The 12,531-nt window shown below is 46.7% G+C and overlaps 1 protein-coding gene across 1 annotated transcript in view; it reads left to right on the top strand.

Moving 5' to 3' along the window:
• Nucleotides 1-12,531, top strand: part of shmt2 (serine hydroxymethyltransferase 2 (mitochondrial)) — a 71,129-nt gene that overhangs the window by 15,548 nt on the left and 43,050 nt on the right. The window contains exon 3 of the mRNA XM_041887350.2: nt 3,140-3,219. Coding sequence (XP_041743284.1) covers nt 3,140-3,219 — 80 coding nt within the window. The remainder of the gene's footprint in view (nt 1-3,139; nt 3,220-12,531) is intronic.

Here is a 12,531-nt window from a genome sequence, read left to right as displayed (position 1 = left end):
CTGTCTGTCTGTCTGTCTGTCTGTCTGTCTGTCTCTCTCTGTCTCTGTCTCTCTGTCTGTCTGTCTGTCTGTCTGTCTGTCTGTCTCTCTCTCTCTCTCTCTCTCTCTCTCTCTCTCTGTCTCTCTCTCTCTCAGCTCAGTGGAATAGATCAGCCACCTCTCAACACAAAGCAGCCCACTGTAGTGTGAGATAAAGCTGATATCTTCATACCACCCCCTTCTCTCCTCGCAAAACACAAACGCACACCCTCCCCTCCTCTCTGCAGGCAGGCTACAGCAAAGGCCTCCTGCTTGACGTTCCACTAGCTCGGCCTGGTTGTTTTTTAAGAGGAAAACACACAGGCAGCGATTTGCATTTCCAAGTCTAATGTGAAGTGCTTTCTCAGTGTGGCACACAGCAGAAAGCTGTGTGTGTGTGTGTAAGCTGTTATCTCTCCTCACCTCCTCCTCAGTGGAGGTGACGTCTGAGAGGCATTAGCATACAACTCTGTAGGGAGGCCCCCCGTGCTGTGTGTGACTGTAGCAGCATTTGTGACGCGGCCTGACACCTGACAGGCGCTGTGATAATCTGAGCTGAGGAGTCCAGATGCCACACTGAGGTGTCAATCCCCTGTCACCTTCCTCTCACTGACACTGTCCAGTAGTGGTTACAGACAGTCCCTTCCCTCTCACTGACACTGTCAGTAGTGGTTACAGACAGTCCCTTCCCTCTCCATGGGTGGGTCTGACACTACTTATGGTTGTTATAGCAGGGCACCTAAACTGTCCTTAGAAACACTGTAACATCCAGGCTCTCTGCCACCTAAGCTGTCAAATGGACTAAGACGCTCTTAGTTGGTGGCAACAGAGTTGGAACTATTTTAGGGCTAACCCCATTTAGTCGACTGGTCCATTGTTTGGTCGATAGGCTGTTGGTCGACCTGAGATTTATTTAGTTGAGCAGTAGCACAAAAAAATACAATCATGGTGTACAAGACACCTGTCTGATTTTTAGCTCCTGCCTGAGTGGACTGATCCACTGTGGAGGCCGTGGGGATGGGGCAGTCCATCACTCAAAAACGTGCTACTGAAATTGTATATGGTTATGTTATTTAAGAATAATGGTGCAACACTAATACAAATAATATTTTCTAACAAATGCGCTTTCGACCGCGTTGGATAGCTGTCGCTGTCCGCGGCTCTGAAACACATCAGTGAGTTGTTTAATTGCCGCCTTTTTCTAGACCATGTTGCTATGTGCATAATAGCTCATTTAACCAGCATATTGGTGTTGAGAACAATGTGGCGGAAACAGGTAGGAGACGAGAAAACAGCCCTTGCCTTAATTGTTTAAGAAAAGTGAGGAGAGCGGAAACCCCAACTTTTAATTAGGTCTATAATCAATAGCCTAACTGTTAAATGTGCCTGTCTTTTATAAATCAAATACTTTGCCTTCGGAAAGTATTCAGACCCTTTCACCTTTTCCACATTTTGTTACGTTACAGCCTTATTCTAAACTTCTGTTCTGTTGAAATTGTTAAAAGTAGTCATTGTGCATAGAGTTGTATGGTTTGTTTAACTTTGCAATCATTGGTTTTTGTTTGACAATACATCTTTAAGTGAAAAAGTCTCCATGTCGCTCGATTACCATGGAATTGCCCTGCTGTTATCAGAATTTCTGCAGAGCGTATCGCCGTAGGATTGCATTGCATTGACCGGCAGAGCGGTCTTTCAGTCATCCCGGCTGCGAGATGCACTAGTGAGATCAAAGAGCAGATCCACATTTAGCCGCGTGCGCACATTTTGTTGATATTGCTTGTTAATGAGTGAATTATTTGCACAGTTATAGCACATTTTTGGTCAGCAAACAGGCTTCGTACGGTCATGAAAATCCTGGAAAATGTAAATGTGATAATTCAGTTTAGTATTTTTTGATAAATTAGCAAATATTTATAAGCCTGTGTTTCCTTTGTCATTATGGGGTATTGTGTGTAGATTGATGAAGGGGGGGAACAATTTAATCAATTTTAGAATAAGTCTGTAACCTAACAAAATGTGGAAAAAGTCAAGGGGTCTGAATACTTTCCGAATGCACTGTATATCTACAGAAATAAGACGGATCCTGATTCTGTTGCCTGTTTGAGTGTTTGTTAATAATCTACTGATTCCTTGGAGCACCAAACCTCACGCGGCCACAACATGTCGGATAAACAATTTCACAAATGTGGATGTTTTTTATATTTTGCTATTCCGTAATAAAGGCTTTACACTTTTTTTTGTTTTAAGTTCAACAGCCTCTCTGGTATTATTTATAATTTATTTAGTGTTTACACGGTTCCAAATTGTCAAAAATAATATTTATTCTTGATATACTTATTGTTATTATTATGATCATAATAATAAGTAGTGTAATTATCATTAGTAGGCTTAGTATAGAAGCCTTGTATAACCACCATCGAGCTGTAGGCCTAAGAGCTCATCCTGTTTAGCCTTAATACCGTAACTTACTTAGGCCTATATTTCAATACTTATATAGGCTACTGTGTCAATCATTCATTCGTTCATGTCATCACACAGCATACGAGTCATTCATGATTTGAAATGCGATCAAGGATTTTAGTTTTTAAATAAAATCACAAAGCGACCCTTGAATCATTTAGTGTAAACAATAAATAAACCGTTCCATTTCGGAAATTGGATTCACTAATAAATGCGACTGTTTTTAGTCTTTAATAAAGGCTTTACCATTGCTTTTTACTACACACTCTCTGGTACATTTTATAGTTGATTTAGTCTTTTTACATTGTTCCAAACAGTCAGAAAAATATTGTAATCTAACAGCACCTGTTTGGCGTAACATAATATGATGCCAAACAGGTGTGTGTATATATAAATATCCTACCTTTATTTTTCTTGATCTCCAGTATTTTCCACAACTAGTCACATCTATTCCACACATCTGACTTCCCCTTTACCTCCTGAACAACCAGTAAACATGACCCAGTTTCGAGTTCACGTCCTCTGCATCCATTTTGCTGTCACATGTTAGTGTTCTCCTAATCACTTTTTAACAGTTTTGAATTTGCCTTGGCATGTTCCATCCGTCTCCTGCATTGATCTGATCCTGATGTGCAGCGTCTGGTTTGCCTCTCCTCTCCAGAACTTCTGCAGTCGGGCTGCCCTGGAGGCCCAAGGATCCTGCCTCAATAACAAGTACTCAGAGGGCTACCCAGGCAGGAGGTAAGGCTACTACTTAACAATGTCCATACTAGGCTAGCGCACACCACTTAGAATGCATGCCCAATGCATTGCTTCATTAGCAGTAGCATGCTAGTGTGGCTATTGGAACACTGTGAGCAAGACTTACTCTGCTTTGTACTGCTGTTACTTTGACTCCCCACTGTTTTTGACTGTACTTATTGAAATGACTGTAATGATCAGATTGAAAATGACGACTGTATCCTGTCCATCTGTTGTCCTTTTCCCATTTCCCCTCCAACATACTGTACCTAGGCACCTTTTCCTTTTTCACCCAATTCCCCAGAACAGTTTTAATCAGTATTGGGATTATAATTCCTGCGTTGGCAATTAGGCACAGCTATTGTTCTGACCCATTTTATTTATGGCACTCAACGGAAAGTGGATGAGTGTTTCTAATCGGACGAGTACCGGTAGATCGTCCTTGTTTCAGTCTGTTTTCTTCTGTTGTGTGATCTAATGAACATGGCCCTGTTCTCACTAAGGTGGAGCTGAGGGGGGTTAGTAGATGGTGTTAACCCTCTCCTCTCCTCCAGGTATTATGGTGGAGCTGAGGGGGGTTAGTAGATGGTGTTAACCCTCTCCTCTAGGTACTATGGTGGAGCTGAGGGGGGTTAGTAGATGGTGTTAACCCTCTCCTCTCCTCCAGGTATTATGGTGGAGCTGAGGGGGGTTAGTAGATGGTGTTAACCCTCTCCTCTCCTCCAGGTACTATGGTGGAGCTGAGGGGGTTTAGTAGATGGTGTTAACCCTCTCCTCTCCTCCAGGTATTATGGTGGAGCTGAGGGGGTTAGTAGATGGTGTTAACCCTCTCCTCCTCCAGGTACTATGGTGGAGCTGAGGGGGGTTAGTAGATGGTGTTAACCCTCTCCTCTCCTCCAGGTATTATGGTGGAGCTGAGGGGGGTTAGTAGATGGTGTTAACCCTCTCCTCTAGGTACTATGGTGGAGCTGAGGGGGGTTAGTAGATGGTGTTAACTCCCTCTCCTCCAGGTACTATGGTGGAGCTGAGGGGGTTAGTAGATGGTGTTAACCCTCTCTCCTCTAGGTATTATGGTGGAGCTGAGGGGGTTAGTAGATGGTGTTAACCCTCTCCTCTAGGTACTATGGTGGAGCTGAGGGGGGTTAGTAGATGGTGTTAACCCTCTCCTCCAGGTATTATGGTGGAGCTGAGGGGGGTTAGTAGATGGTGTTAACCCTCTCCTCTCCTCTAGGTATTATGGTGGAGCTGAGGGGGGTTAGTAGATAGTGTTAACCCTCTCCTCTAGGTACTATGGTGGAGCTGAGGGGGTTAGTAGATGGTGTTAACCCTCTCCTCTAGGTACTATGGTGGAGCTGAGGGGGTTAGTAGATGGTGTTAACCCTCTCCTAGGTACTATGGTGGAGCTGAGGGGGTTAGTAGATGGTGTTAACCCTCTCCTCCAGGTATTATGGTGGAGCTGAGGGGGTTAGTAGATGGTGTTAACCCTCTCCTCCAGGTATTATGGTGGAGCTGAGGGGGGTTAGTAGATGGTGTTAACCCTCTCCTCTCCTCTAGGTATTATGGTGGAGCTGAGGGGGTTTAGTAGATGGTGTTAACCCTCTCCTCTCCTCTAGGTATTATGGTGGAGCTGAGGGGGGTTAGTAGATGGTGTTAACCCTCTCCTCTAGGTACTATGGTGGAGCTGAGGGGGGTTAGTAGATGGTGTTAACCCTCTCCTCCAGGTATTATGGTGGAGCTGAGGGGGTTTAGTAGATGGTGTTAACCCTCTCCTCTAGGTACTATGGTGGAGCTGAGGGGGGTTAGTAGATGGTGTTAACCCTCTCCTCTCCTCCAGGTATTATGGTGGAGCTGAGGGGGTTAGTAGATGGTGTTAACCCTCTCCTCTCCTCTAGGTATTATGGTGGAGCTGAGGGGGGTTAGTAGATGGTGTTAACCCTCTCCTCTAGGTACTATGGTGGAGCTGAGGGGGTTTAGTAGATGGTGTTAACCCTCTCCTCCAGGTATTATGGTGGAGCTGAGGGGGGTTAGTAGATGGTGTTAACCCTCTCCTCTAGGTATTATGGTGGAGCTGAGGGGGGTTAGTAGATGGTGTTAACCCTCTCCTCCAGGTATTATGGTGGAGCTGAGGGGGGTTAGTAGATGGTGTTAACCCTCTCCTCCAGGTATTATGGTGGAGCTGAGGGGGGTTAGTAGATGGTGTTAACCCTCTCCTCTAGGTATTATGGTGGAGCTGAGGGGGTTTAGTAGATGGTGTTAACCCTCTCCTCTCCTCTAGGTATTATGGTGGAGCTGAGGGGGGTTAGTAGATGGTGTTAACCCTCTCCTGGGTACTATGGTGGAGCTGAGGGGGTTTAGTAGATGGTGTTAACCCTCTCCTGGGTACTATGGTGGAGCTGAGGGGGTTTAGTAGATGGTGTTAACCCTCTCCACTCCTCCAGGTATTATGGTGGAGCTGAGGGGGGTTAGTAGATGGTGTTAACCCTCTCCACTCCTCCAGGTATTATGGTGGAGCTGAGGGGGGTTAGTAGATGGTGTTAACCCTCTCCTCCAGGTATTATGGTGGAGCTGAGGGGGTTTAGTAGATGGTGTTAACCCTCTCCTCTCCTCCAGGTATTATGGTGGAGCTGAGGGGGGTTAGTAGATGGTGTTAACCCTCTCCTCCAGGTATTATGGTGGAGCTGAGGGGGTTTAGTAGATGGTGTTAACCCTCTCCTCTCCTCCAGGTATTATGGTGGAGCTGAGGGGGGTTAGTAGATAGTGTTAACCCTCTCCTCTCCTCCAAGGTATTATGGTGGAGCTGAGGGGGGTTAGTAGATGGTGTTAACCCTCTCCTCTCCTCTAGGTATTATGGTGGAGCTGAGGGGGGTTAGTAGATGGTGTTAACCCTCTCCTAGGTACTATGGTGGAGCTGAGGGGGGTTAGTAGATGGTGTTAACCCTCTCCTCTCCTCCAGGTACTATGGTGGAGCTGAGGGGGGTTAGTAGATGGTGTTAACCCTCTCCTCTAGGTATTATGGTGGAGCTGAGGGGGGTTAGTAGATGGTGTTAACCCTCTCCTCCAGGTATTATGGTGGAGCTGAGGGGGTTTAGTAGATGGTGTTAACCCTCTCCTCTAGGTACTATGGTGGAGCTGAGGGGGGTTAGTAGATGGTGTTAACCCTCTCCTCTCCTCTAGGTATTATGGTGGAGCTGAGGGGGGTTAGTAGATGGTGTTAACCCTCTCCTCTCCTCTAGGTATTATGGTGGAGCTGAGGGGGTTAGTAGATGGTGTTAACCCTCTCCTCTAGGTACTATGGTGGAGCTGAGGGGGGTTTAGTAGATGGTGTTAACCCTCTCCTCCAGGTATTATGGTGGAGCTGAGGGGGGTTAGTAGATGGTGTTAACCCTCTCCTCTAGGTATTATGGTGGAGCTGAGGGGGTTAGTAGATGGTGTTAACCCTCTCCTCCAGGTATTATGGTGGAGCTGAGGGGGTTAGTAGATGGTGTTAACCCTCTCCTCCAGGTATTATGGTGGAGCTGAGGGGGTTAGTAGATGGTGTTAACCCTCTCCTCTAGGTATTATGGTGGAGCTGAGGGGTTTAGTAGATGGTGTTATCCCTCTCCTCTCCTCTAGGTATTATGGTGGAGCTGAGGGGGGTTAGTAGATGGTGTTAACCCTCTCCTGGGTACTATGGTGGAGCTGAGGGGGTTTAGTAGATGGTGTTAACCCTCTCCTGGGTACTATGGTGGAGCTGAGGGGGTTTAGTAGATGGTGTTAACCCTCTCCACTCCTCCAGGTATTATGGTGGAGCTGAGGGGGGTTAGTAGATGGTGTTAACCCTCTCCACTCCTCCAGGTATTATGGTGGAGCTGAGGGGGTTAGTAGATGGTGTTAACCCTCTCCTCCAGGTATTATGGTGGAGCTGAGGGGTTTAGTAGATGGTGTTAACCCTCTCCTCTCCTCCAGGTATTATGGTGGAGCTGAGGGGGGTTAGTAGATGGTGTTAACCCTCTCCTCCAGGTATTATGGTGGAGCTGAGGGGGTTTAGTAGATGGTGTTAACCCTCTCCTCTCCTCCAGGTATTATGGTGGAGCTGAGGGGGGTTAGTAGATAGTGTTAACCCTCTCCTCTCCTCCAGGTATTATGGTGGAGCTGAGGGGGGTTAGTAGATGGTGTTAACCCTCTCCTCTCCTCTAGGTATTATGGTGGAGCTGAGGGGGGTTAGTAGATGGTGTTAACCCTCTCCTAGGTACTATGGTGGAGCTGAGGGGGGTTAGTAGATGGTGTTAACCCTCTCCTCTCCTCCAGGTACTATGGTGGAGCTGAGGGGGGTTAGTAGATGGTGTTAACCCTCTCCTCTAGGTATTATGGTGGAGCTGAGGGGGGTTAGTAGATGGTGTTAACCCTCTCCTCCAGGTATTATGGTGGAGCTGAGGGGGTTAGTAGATGGTGTTAACCCTCTCCTCTCCTCTAGGTATTATGGTGGAGCTGAGGGGGGTTAGTAGATAGTGTTAACCCTCTCCTCTAGGTACTATGGTGGAGCTGAGGGGGGTTAGTAGATGGTGTTAACCCTCTCCTCTAGGTACTATGGTGGAGCTGAGGGGGGTTAGTAGATGGTGTTAACCCTCTCCTAGGTACTATGGTGGAGCTGAGGGGGGTTAGTAGATGGTGTTAACCCTCTCCTCCAGGTATTATGGTGGAGCTGAGGGGGGTTAGTAGATGGTGTTAACCCTCTCCTCCAGGTATTATGGTGGAGCTGAGGGGGGTTAGTAGATGGTGTTAACCCTCTCCTCCAGGTATTATGGTGGAGCTGAGGGGGGTTAGTAGATGGTGTTAATCCTCTCCTCTAGGTATTATGGTGGAGCTGAGGGGGTTTAGTAGATGGTGTTAACCCTCTCCTCTCCTCTAGGTATTATGGTGGAGCTGAGGGGGGTTAGTAGATGGTGTTAACCCTCTCCTCTAGGTACTATGGTGGAGCTGAGGGGGGTTAGTAGATGGTGTTAACCCTCTCCTCCAGGTATTATGGTGGAGCTGAGGGGGTTTAGTAGATGGTGTTAACCCTCTCCTCTAGGTACTATGGTGGAGCTGAGGGGGGTTAGTAGATGGTGTTAACCCTCTCCTCTCCTCTAGGTATTATGGTGGAGCTGAGGGGGGTTAGTAGATGGTGTTAACCCTCTCCTCTCCTCTAGGTATTATGGTGGAGCTGAGGGGGGTTAGTAGATGGTGTTAACCCTCTCCTCTAGGTACTATGGTGGAGCTGAGGGGGGTTTAGTAGATGGTGTTAACCCTCTCCTCCAGGTATTATGGTGGAGCTGAGGGGGGTTAGTAGATGGTGTTAACCCTCTCCTCTAGGTATTATGGTGGAGCTGAGGGGGGTTAGTAGATGGTGTTAACCCTCTCCTCCAGGTATTATGGTGGAGCTGAGGGGGGGTTAGTAGATGGTGTTAACCCTCTCCTCCAGGTATTATGGTGGAGCTGAGGGGGTTAGTAGATGGTGTTAACCCTCTCCTCTAGGTATTATGGTGGAGCTGAGGGGGTTTAGTAGATGGTGTTAACCCTCTCCTCTCCTCTAGGTATTATGGTGGAGCTGAGGGGGTTAGTAGATGGTGTTAACCCTCTCCTGGGTACTATGGTGGAGCTGAGGGGGTTTAGTAGATGGTGTTAACCCTCTCCTGGGTACTATGGTGGAGCTGAGGGGGTTTAGTAGATGGTGTTAACCCTCTCCACTCCTCCAGGTATTATGGTGGAGCTGAGGGGGGTTAGTAGATGGTGTTAACCCTCTCCACTCCTCCAGGTATTATGGTGGAGCTGAGGGGGGTTAGTAGATGGTGTTAACCCTCTCCTCCAGGTATTATGGTGGAGCTGAGGGGGTTTAGTAGATGGTGTTAACCCTCTCCTCTCCTCCAGGTATTATGGTGGAGCTGAGGGGGGTTAGTAGATGGTGTTAACCCTCTCCTCCAGGTATTATGGTGGAGCTGAGGGGGTTTAGTAGATGGTGTTAACCCTCTCCTCTCCTCCAGGTATTATGGTGGAGCTGAGGGGGGTTAGTAGATAGTGTTAACCCTCTCCTCTCCTCCAGGTATTATGGTGGAGCTGAGGGGGGTTAGTAGATGGTGTTAACCCTCTCCTCTCCTCCAGGTATTATGGTGGAGCTGAGGGGGGTTAGTAGATGGTGTTAACCCTCTCCTCCAGGTATTATGGTGGAGCTGAGGGGGTTTAGTACAGTGCATTTGGGAAGTATACAGCCCCCTTGACCTTTTCCACATTTTGTTACGTTACAGCCTTATTCAAAAAAATAAATGGTTTATCCTCAATCGACACACAATACCCCATAATGACAAAACAATTTTTTTTTCTTTTTTTAGAAATGTTTGCAAATGAAATATCACATTTACATACACTACCTGTCAAGTTTTAGAACTCTTACTCAGAAAAGGGTTTTTCCTTATATTTACTATTTTTTACATTGTAGGATAATAGTGAAGACAGCAAAACTATGAAATAACCAATCAGTTGTGTTGTGACAAGGTAGGGGTGGTATACATTTTACCTATTTGGTAAAATACCAAATCCATATTATGGCAAGAACAGTTTAAAATAAGCAAAGAGAAACAACAGTCCATCATTACTTTAAGACATGGTCCATCAATACGGAACATTTCAAGAACTTTGAAAGTTTCTTCAAGTACCGTCGCAAAAACCATCAAGCGCTATGACACAACTGGCTCTCATGAGGACCGCAACGGGAATGGAAGATCCAGAGTTACCTCTGCTGCAGAGGATATGTTTATTAGAGTTACCAGCCTCAGAAATTGCAGCCCAAATAAATGCTTCAGAGTTCAATTAACGGACACATCGCAACATCAACTGTTCAGAGGAGACTGTGTGAATCAGGCCTTCATGGTCAAATTGTTGCAAAGAAACCACTACTAAAGGACACCAATAATTAGAAGAGACTTGCTTGGGCCAAGAAACACGAGCAATGGACATTAGACCGGTGGAAATGTGTCCTTTAGTCTGGAGTCCAAATTGGAGATTTTTCATTCCAACCGCCGTGTCTTTGTGAGACACGGTGTGGGTGAACGTATGATCCCTGCATGTGTATTTCACACCGTAAAGCATGGAGGAGGAGGTGTTATGGTCTGGGGGTGCTTTGCTGGTGACACTGTCTGATTTTATTTAGAATTCAAGGCACACTTAACCAGCATGGCTACCACAGCATTCTGCAGCGATACGCAATCCCATCTGGTTTGGGCTTAGTTGGACTATCATTTGTTTTTCAACAGGACAATGACCCAACACACCTCCAGGCTGTGTAAGGGCTATTTTACCAAGAAGGGGAGTGATGGAGTGCTGCATCAGATGACCTGGCCTCCACAATCCCTCGACCTCAACCCAATTGAGATGGTTTGGGATGAGTTGGACGGCAGAGTGAAGGAAAAGCAGCCAACTAGTGCTCAGCATATGTGGGAACTCCTTCAAGACTGTTGAAAAAGCATTCCAGGTGAAGCTGGTTGAGAGAATGCCAAGAGTGTGCAAAGCTGTCATCAAGGCAAAGGGTGGCTGTTTGAAGCATCTCAAATATAACATATATTTTGATATGTTTAATGCTTTTTTGGTTACTACATGATTCCATATGTGTTATTCTACAATGTAGAAAATAGTAAAATAAAGAAAAACCCTTGAATGTGTAATAAACTTTTTGACAGGTAGTGTAAGTATTCAGACCCTTGACTCAGTACTTTGTTGAAGAACCTTTGGCAGCGTTTACAGCTTGGAGTCTTCTTGGGTATGACGCTACAAGCTTGGCACACTTGTATTTGGGTAGTTTCTCCCATTCTTCTCTGCAGATCCGCTCAAGCTCTGTCAGGTTGGATGGGGAGCGTCGCTGCACAGGTATTTTCAGGTCTCTCCAGAGATGTTCGATAGGGTTCAAGTCCTGGCTCTGGCTGGGCCACTCAAGGACATTCAGAGAATTGTCCCGAAACCACTCCTGCATTGTCTTGGCAGTGTGCTTACGGTCATTGTCCTATTGGAAGGGGAACATTCACCCCAGTCTGAGGTCCTGAGCACTCTGGAGCAGGTTTTCATCAAGGATCTCTCTGTACTTTGCTCCGTTCATCATTCACTCGATCCTGACTAGTCTCACAGTCCCTGCCGCTGAAAAACATCCTCACAGCATGATTCTGCCACCACCATGCTTCACCGTAGGGATTGTGCCAGGTTTCCTCCAGACGTGACGCTTGGCATTCAGGCCAAAGAGTTCAATCTTGGTTTCATCAGACCAGAAGATCTTGTTTCTCATGGTCTGAGAGTCCTTTAGGTGCCTTTTGGCAAACTCCAAGCAGGCTGTCATGTGCCTTTTACTGAGGAGTGGCTTCCGTCTGGCCACTCTACCATAAAGGCCTGATTGGTGGAGTGCTGCAGAGATGGTTGTCCTTCTGGAAGTTTCTTCCATCTCCACAGAGGAACTCTGGAGCTCTGTCAGAGTGACCATCGGGTTCTTGGTCACCTCCCTAACAAAGGTCCTTCTCCCCCGATTGCTCAGTTTGGCTGGGCGGCCAACTCTAGGAAGAGTCTTGGTGGTTCCAAACATCTTCCATTTAAGAATGATGGAGGGCACTGTGTTCTTGGGGACCTTCAATGCTGCAGACATTTTTTGGTACCCTTCCCCAGGTCTGTGCCTCGACACAATCCTGTCTCGGAGCTCTACGGACAATTCCTTCGACCTAATTGCTTGGTTTTTGCTCTGACATGCACTGTGAACTGTGGGACCTTATAAAGACAGGTATGTGCCTTTCCAAATCTTGTCCAATCAACGTCATTTACCACGGGTGGACTCCAATCAAGTTGTAGAAACATCTCAAGGATGATCAATGGAAACAGGATGCACCTGAGCTCAATTTCGAGTCACATAGCAAAGGGTCTGAATACTTATGTAAATAAGGTATTTCTGTTTTTTTATTTTTAATACAGGTATTATGGTGGAGCTGAGGGAGTTTAGTAGATGGTGTTAACCCTCTCCTCTAGGTACTATGGTGGAGCTGAGGGGGGTTAGTAGATGGTGTTAACCCTCTCCTCTAGGTACTATGGTGGAGCTGAGGGGGTTTAGTAGATGGTGTTAACCCTCTCCTCTCCTCCAGGTATTATGGTGGAGCTGAGGGGGTTTAGTAGATGGTGTTAACCCTCTCCTCTAGGTACTATGGTGGAGCTGAGGGGGTTTAGTAGATGGTGTTAACCCTCTCCTCTCCTCCAGGTATTATGGTGGAGCTGAGGGAGTTTAGTAGATGGTGTTAACCCTCTCCTGGGTATTATGGTGGAGCTGAGGGGGGT

The sequence above is a fragment of the Coregonus clupeaformis genome, chromosome 10 (genome assembly GCF_020615455.1).
Source record: "Coregonus clupeaformis isolate EN_2021a chromosome 10, ASM2061545v1, whole genome shotgun sequence".
Taxonomy (NCBI): domain Eukaryota; kingdom Metazoa; phylum Chordata; class Actinopteri; order Salmoniformes; family Salmonidae; genus Coregonus; species Coregonus clupeaformis.
Note: the sequence above shows the minus strand (reverse complement) of the source record. Positions and strands in the feature narration are given on the sequence as shown.